The following is a 7,903-nucleotide window of genomic DNA, read 5'->3' on the forward strand; positions in this document are numbered from 1 at the left end:
CTCGTTTTATGGGGTTATTCAGGGAGTCGGCAAAAAAGGAAAAAAAACTCCGCGAAAACTCGGAGAGTGTTCCAATCTGGCTGAAACTTTGGGGAAAACTGGATAAAACTATAGGAAACATTTTGCCAAAGTTTAGAGTCAAAATATCGACTTTGAAAATTTGCCGGGACAGCCTATTTTTCGATGCGTTTTTCTCGTCTACATTCATTTCTGCACATTTTGATGCAATAAAAAATTTCACCGTACACCACCTTTAAAATATTGAAAATTCGGCTTAAAATAATCCCAAAAACGCCGAGATTTTCAGCCCCCGCTCTGACGCCCAAAACACCCAACTGGAAGTATTTCTGGAATTTCTAAAGCCCTGGTTCGAGACAATTCGTGGAGAAGTCCTCCCAAAACCACTTTTCCGTGCTCTATGCCTCCTTTGTGGATCAGAAAACGTGCGTCAATTCATCTCGAGTCGACTGGAGATCTGGATAACACTACAGAAGTTTCATCGAGAAATTAGTGAACTCCTACTGGTGCTCGGTACGAATATCAATGTAAAACAGTACGAAATGGACCGCGAAATGATTGATGTGCTGCTCAAATTGAATACGAAAAATATGAAGGTTAGAGAAATATAAAGAGAATAAAATATTTAGAATTTTAGAATTCCCAAAAAAAAGCCTAAAAAGCAGTCTGAAAATTACTAAATTTCTGAATGTAAAAATTCAAAAATAATCGAAAAATTAGAAATTGCTGGTCTGAATTTCTAGACAAAATGGAAATAAGTCTGAAAATTTCTAAATTTTCAAATTTCTGAATTTAAATATTTCATTGGTTTCTTTTTGTATTTCATAGAAATTCCGAGTTTGGCTTTTTTGGAATTTTAATGAAAAACCCCCAAAAATTCATTTTTTGGGATTTTCGATTCTCTAGAATTTCAAATTTCCAGATTTTTGAGATTTCCGGAGAATTTTCTCATACATTTTCTCCACTGTATCTTTCAGAATCAATATTTTCTGACCAACTAAATTGGAATTTATAGAACAACTCAAGAACTACGAAATGATACTTTTTGGAGTACTGTATCTTGAAAAAAGTTACAAAAAATAATTAACCGCGTAGCTCAATCGGTTTTTAGTTTGTAACTTTGCTCGGAGACGAGATACAGTATCCCAAACAGTGTCATTATGTAGTTCTTGAGTTCTTCTACCGTATCCAATTTAGTTGGTCAAAAAATATTGATCCTAAATGAAACTATGACACGGTTCATTTCTCATGATTTTTAAAAGAGAAAACTGTCCAAATTGATCCCAATCGTCCAAATTTCATGAAAAATGACCCAAATTTTTTGAAAATGGTATGAAATTTATGAAAAATAGCAGAAGTTCAAATTTAAAAAAATCCGGGAATCTAGATATTAAAAAAATAGAAATGTCCGAAAAAGCCAAATTCAGAATTTACAGGAAATTCAAAAATTTCATACTTGCGACCGGGCCTTTGTCGGGCCTTCGCGGGATCTGCCATAGCTTCTTTTAGAATCAATTTTTTAGACCAACTAAATTACAGATGATAGAACTCGGCGAATGCTACAAAATGATGTTATTTGGAGAACTGTGTCTTGTCTATGAACAAAGTTACAGACAAAAAACAGAGACCCGGCCCGTCCACTTTATGACATGTAACTTTGTTCATAGACACGACACAGTTCTCTGAATAATATCATTTTGTAGTACTCGCCGAGTTCTATCAGATCTCAGTTAGTTGATCTAAAAATATTGCTTCTGAAAGAAACTATGGCAAGGCCCGCGAAGGGCCCGGCAAGTGCCCGGTCGCAAGTATGAAAAATTTGGAATTTAGGAATTCCGAAATTTCGAAACTTTCAGACTAATTTTAACTGAAATTTTCTTTCCCAACTTTGAAAAAAAAATTCGAAATTCCCAAAAATTTCCAGACGCGAACCGTCGTCGGTCCATTCAACGTCTGCCTCCGCCGCATCTGTGATCTGCCGGCCAACGTGGAAATCGTTCTCGAATCCCTCGTCGTCAATGAAACCGGACCACCGCAGAATCGTTCAAATAACAACGTCCAAACGATTTATATGATTCTGAACAGTCATACAGAAGAGGCAACGAAGGCGTTGGCGAGAATCACAAGTAGAGAATTGATCAAAGAGAAGGAGAATTCGGTGAAGATGTTAAGAGCGTTCTTCCGCGAAATGATACGTGGATTTTATCAGCAAAAAACTGGCGAATTCCCGTTCGCTGCGTTTGCGGAGACTGTTTTCAAGGAGGTTTTGAGACGAGGAGAAGCGGTGGGTTTTTTTTGGTTTTTTGGCGGAAAATCAACCTGAATGATCTGAGCTCAATTATCTCAGTTCTCATAAGATATATCAAAAATCGGTTAACTGATAAAACGTTTATCATAATATCAGCGACATTTTATCAGTTGACAACTTTTTGATATCTCTTCTAGGAGCCGAGATAATGGAGCTCAAAGATTGTATATTTTCTGAATCTAGAGATTTTCACGCAAATTACCGTAGAACCTGTAATAGAAGGGTCTCCACATTGTCAAGTTTGAGCTCACTTATCTCGCTTCCTATAAGATATATCAAAAATCTGTTAACTGATAAAATGTTAATCATAAGATTACCAACATTTTATCAGTTGACCACTTTTTGACATCTCTTACAGTAACCCAGATAAATTGGCTCAAATTTAACTTTTTATAATTTCAAAAAAACTATATAGGTTTTTTATTTTATTTTTGCAGGATGAAGTACCCCTTCTAATGTGTGACATGGTCTCCCAAATGCCGCTTATCACCCTAACCGCAGTGATAACAACTCGTGAGAATGCCTTCTCCACCAAATACAACACTCCTCTACCCACCGGAGACTACCCGATGATCTCAACTGAAGCCAAAATCGCCAAAGAGAAATTCAAGGCCGAATACGTGGCATTTGCTGAGAACTGCATTGAATTCCTGATCTCCTCCCGGAAATTGTTCCAAACGGATGGGACCTACTTGGCGAGTTTCTACCTGCTCTTATTCTTGGAATCCAATCGAGACGTCTATCCGGGTATCGAGATGGCTGTGGTGACGGAAGCAGAAATGACAACTTGTGTTCGGGTGTTTGGAGAGTGTGGATTGTCGGAGAAGATGTTTTTGATGGTGAGGAATTTTTTGAGAAAAAATAAATCAGAAAAATATGTACCGTAAAACCTGTATTAGAAGGGCCCCTTCAATAGGAGCCCCCCTCTAATAGAAGGGCCGCCTTCAAAATGTGTTTTGAAATCAGAAAATTTCCGTACTTTTTCAGTGGAAAATATTCCGGGAACTCCACAATTCACCGTAAAACCTGTAATAGAAGGGCCCCTTGACTTCCAACTTTGAGCCCATTTATCTCGGTCCCTGACAAAGATATGATAATATCACAAACATTTTACCAGTTAACCACTTTTTGATATCTTTCATAGAAAATAAGATAATTGAGCTCAAACTTGACAGTATGGGGCCCTTCTATTACAGGTTTTACAGTAGATTCACCTATAATAAAAAACCCCCAATCTTTCCAGCTATGCCATGAGGGAACGAATCAACTATCGCCCCGATCTCTAATCGATTTGATCTCTGCTCTAACCCACCGTGCAGTGACTCATCAATCTCAAACATCTACAGTACCCCTCATCAGCTTCTCCGATCCCTTTGAACTCATCGATTCGTTCCTACAAATGACAATCTACCCGGAATCCGATTTGCCACGTCTCGATCCGCCGATTTGTCAACGGAATCTCTACTGGATCGCATGGAACATCATCATTTTATGGATCGCCGGTGGATCGGAAATTTGCGGAAAATTCGCGAAAATCTATGAGAGCTACACCGTTTTGAGATACATGATTCATTGCATAATGACGAGGAAATTTGAATTCCCGCGCGATTTCGAAGGGAAATCCGCCGGAATTATGGCTGAGGAAGAGGCGGCGATGGAGAGTTCAGAAGCCATCGTTTTGAATATGTATAGGAAGAAGCTGGATCGAGGAATGCCCGTGGAGGCGATGGCGTTTTTGGAGAGGTTAGGGATCGAAAATCGAGTGGAAAATCTGAAAAATCGGATCATTTTCAGAACCGCTGCATTTGAGAACCGCGTCGTTTTAGAACCGCGACGTTTTAGAACCGCGACGTTTGAGAACCGAGACATTTTAGAACCGCGACATTTTAAAACCGCGACGTTTTAGAACCGCGACGTTTGAGAATCGAGACATTTTAGAACCGCGACATTTTAAAACCGCGACATTTTAGAACCACGACGTTTCAGAACTGCGACGTTTTAAAACCGCGACGTTTTAGAACCGCGACGTTTTAGAACTGCGACATTTTAGATTCGCGACATTTTAGAGCCGCGACGTTTTGAAACAGCGACATTTTAGAACCGCGACGTTTTAGAACCGAGATATTATAGAACCGCGACATTTTAAAACCGCGAAATTTTAGAACCGCGACGTTTCAGAACTGCGACGTTTTAGAACTTCGACGTTTTAAAACTGCGACATTTCAGTACCGCGACGTTTCAGAACTTACCATTTCTGAACTGTTTTGGTTGTGGAATCTGGAAATTAGAAAGATTTTTCAGATTTTGAGATCCAATTTGAGATTTCCCACTTTTCTAGCTTTCTCAATTTCCAGTTGCAAAGGTTCCAGGATTCTCAGATTTGTAGAATTTTTGAGATGATATCGTTCCAAGTTCCCAGATTCACTGATTTTTTGATACTTCCATATGTTCGAGTTTCAGATTTTCCAGTTTTTTTCAATTTTCAGATTCATAGGATTCCTGAATCCATGATTACCTGGGTTTCCGGATTCCTGAAATTCTAGATTCCTAGATTCTCTCACCACTTCAAAACCTCTTATTTCTTCCAGATCCGCTTTCCGTGCTCCATCCCTAATGGATGAAATCCGTCATTTATCGGATCGATATCAATTGGCTTCCCGTTTCGCCAAATGCCAGTCACCACCATTGTTATCTCAACTGATTCAAACCGTTGGAGCTCAAAACTCTTTGTTCGCAATCCGCGAAATGTTGTCTGTCGATGCATCTACTGCCAAGCGTCTCACATCTGAATGCATATTTCATTCCCTGATTTACTATTTTGATAGTCATCGATTGAGAGATTTGGATCAGAATTCCAGTCATGTTGTTAAAGCGGTAAGGGGTAAAAAACAATATTGTCAATTCAAAAAGATCGCACCGGTGAACTCACAAACAAACAAGTAAACAAGGGGGCGGAGCGATCCGCCCCTTTTCGCAAAGACGCCGCGCAGTTTTTCGACGGTATTTTAGCGTTGCCGGTTTTCGGTAATTTTTCCTCGAATTTCTTCCGAATTGAAAGAAATTCGTCGACTTTGTGAAGGAATATATAACTTTGTTATAATAAAAACTGAGAAACACAATTGGGAAACACTATTCTTTAGTTCAGGGTGAAAATGAAAGCTCAGGTAAACGATTCGGAATTAGATCTGAGTTCATTCGGAATTAGATCGGGACTAGATCTAATACCGAAGTTGACACGAGAAATGCGCCATCAATGACTCAGCTGCCGCGGATGAATTGTTTTGTTTTTTTTTTGTTGTCCTAAATTTTTTTCGTCAGGAAAATGGGTATTTCTCTCAACTTTTGCCTTTTTTTTCGCTCAATTATTTAAACTATATTTTCTGGAACATATTTTAATGTGTTGTGCACGTTTTTGCAAAATTTTAGGTGAATTTTTTCAGGGACAGCTGAATATTCAAAGTTCAATTTATATATACGACTTCTATAGAAGACAGTAATTCTATGAACCGACAAAAATACGAATATTTTGAAGATTTTAAATTCAGAGAAAACTCTGCGGGTAAGATAATTTTTGCCCTTTTTCAGCTTAAAGGATTACGTAAAAACGATGCAAGAGATCACCGAAAAAACAAGAAAAAAGTGATGATAAATTTCTCTGATAGTGAGCTCAATTTACACAAGTCGAGAAGGCCTTACTTTTGGAAGCCGTGTCTTGTCATGAGCAGGTTAGTTTTCGAAAGTCTGGTGGACAAAGAAACATGCGTGAAATTGCAGGCTCCCAACCGAATGTGTCATGACCCGATTAAAAAGATTCAAAAATTTGGGATTTGTTGTATAAAACAACTGCTCTGATGAATTTATTTGGATTTGCAAAGATTTGAGTACGGAAATTATATTGAAATGGATCAAGTAAGTTTATTATCGACATCACAAAGCCAAAAACTTCTTTTTTTTTCAGTTAAATCAACATTCATGTCATAAAAGAATATCCATCTTATCTACAAACGGAAACTATGACAAGAGAATTTTCAAAATCGAAAATATGGACGAGCGGAAGAATTCGAATTGAGATTTTTTTTTCATAAATTTTGTCACTTTTTCTTATCTCATAGGTCCCATTATTCTCGCTGATCTCATCGTTTTCTTTTTTGCTGATCCCATTCATTCATTTGTGTTACACCCCTCATTTTCGTTCCGATTTCCTATATCTACATTTTAATCAATGTTTTTCTTTTTCTCATACTTGTTCTGTTTTCTTTTTTAATAAATTTTATTATAAATAAAGTGAATGGCGTTGAAAAGAAAACAAAATTTGAAAAGCGCTCGCTACGATGCTCCGAAATCCCGCTGGTCTGTTCGGAATTGGATCTAATTCGTTCGTAGTTCATTCGGTGTTCGTTCGGAATTAGATCAGCTAAATTCTTTATTAGATCATGCCACTTCTATTTACGAACGAACCCAGATCTAATTCCGAATGAAGTCAGATCTAATTCAGAATCGTTTACCTGAGTCCTGCAATGATGAAAATAAAAGGTAGAAAAGCTTCGAGGCCACATAAACTCGATCGGGGAAGTGTTTGGAGTAATTTGTCGACTAACAGCAGATTATTCATCGCTTCTTCATAGTTGTGATACCAGAAGGCGATTTTTCTTATTAGTTGATAGATGAATTTAAAAAAATTCGACAAATTTCCTTCAATTCGGAAGAAATTCGATGAAAATTACAGAAAACCGGCAACGCTAAAATACCGTCGAAAAACTGCGCGGAGTCTTTGCGAAAAGGGGCCGATCGCTCCGCCCCCTAGTTTACTTGTTTGTTTGTGAGTTCACCGATGCGATCTTTTTGAATTGACAATACTTGGAAGTTTTCTAAAATTTCAAGACTACGAAATTCAAATTTCTGATTTTTTAAAGAATTTCCTAGGAATTCTGTCAGACTTTGAGGATACACTATTCAGTTCAAAACCCATTTTTCTAGGACTACTAGAAACCGATATAAAGCCACATTAAGCAAGAGACGCAGACAACGAGACACTCTGATTGTTTGCGTCTCTTCTAAACTTCAAATGGTCATATCTTGGCTCTCAGTGGTTCTAAACATTTGATTCTTTTTTAGAAATGTGTGGAATTTCGAGAGCTTTATGAATATGTATATTTTTTAAGTTTGGGTTTTTAAAACGGGTGCCCAAGCTTCGTTTAGAATCAATATTTTGGGACCAACTAAACTGGATATGATAAAAGAACTCAAGGACTACAAAATGGCACTATTTGGGATACTGTATCTTGTCTATGAACAAAGTTTGAATCCATAAAACGGTGACTGCGTAGCCCAGATAGTTTCTGGCTTGTAACTTTGTTCATAGACAAGGTACAGTACTCCGAATGATTCTTGAGCTCTTCTAAATAATCCAATTTGGTTGATCCGAAAATATTGATCCTAAAGTAATCTATGCCTGTATCCGTTTATGTGATTGTGTATTTTCAGAAAGCTCATGAAAATTCACACATTTCAAAAAAAAGATCCCGCTTTCTAGGAAATTCTCGAATTTGGAAATTCTGAAAATATTACATTCTAAAA

At 37.6% G+C, this 7,903-nt stretch overlaps 1 protein-coding gene across 1 annotated transcript in view; it reads left to right on the top strand.

Moving 5' to 3' along the window:
* Nucleotides 1–305: 305 nt before the first annotated feature.
* CBG22096 overlaps nucleotides 306–7,903 on the top strand; it is a gene marked incomplete at both ends in the record, with an annotated part of 21,968 nt that continues 14,370 nt past the window's right edge. Inside the window, 5 exon segments of the mRNA XM_002638831.1 lie at nucleotides 306–614; nucleotides 1,943–2,302; nucleotides 2,764–3,165; nucleotides 3,570–4,069; nucleotides 4,915–5,218. Of these exon segments, the coding sequence (XP_002638877.1) occupies nucleotides 306–614; nucleotides 1,943–2,302; nucleotides 2,764–3,165; nucleotides 3,570–4,069; nucleotides 4,915–5,218 (1,875 nt within the window).

This window comes from Caenorhabditis briggsae (assembly GCF_000004555.2).
Source record: "Caenorhabditis briggsae complete genome, chrI, whole genome shotgun sequence".
In the NCBI taxonomy this organism is placed as follows: domain Eukaryota; kingdom Metazoa; phylum Nematoda; class Chromadorea; order Rhabditida; family Rhabditidae; genus Caenorhabditis; species Caenorhabditis briggsae.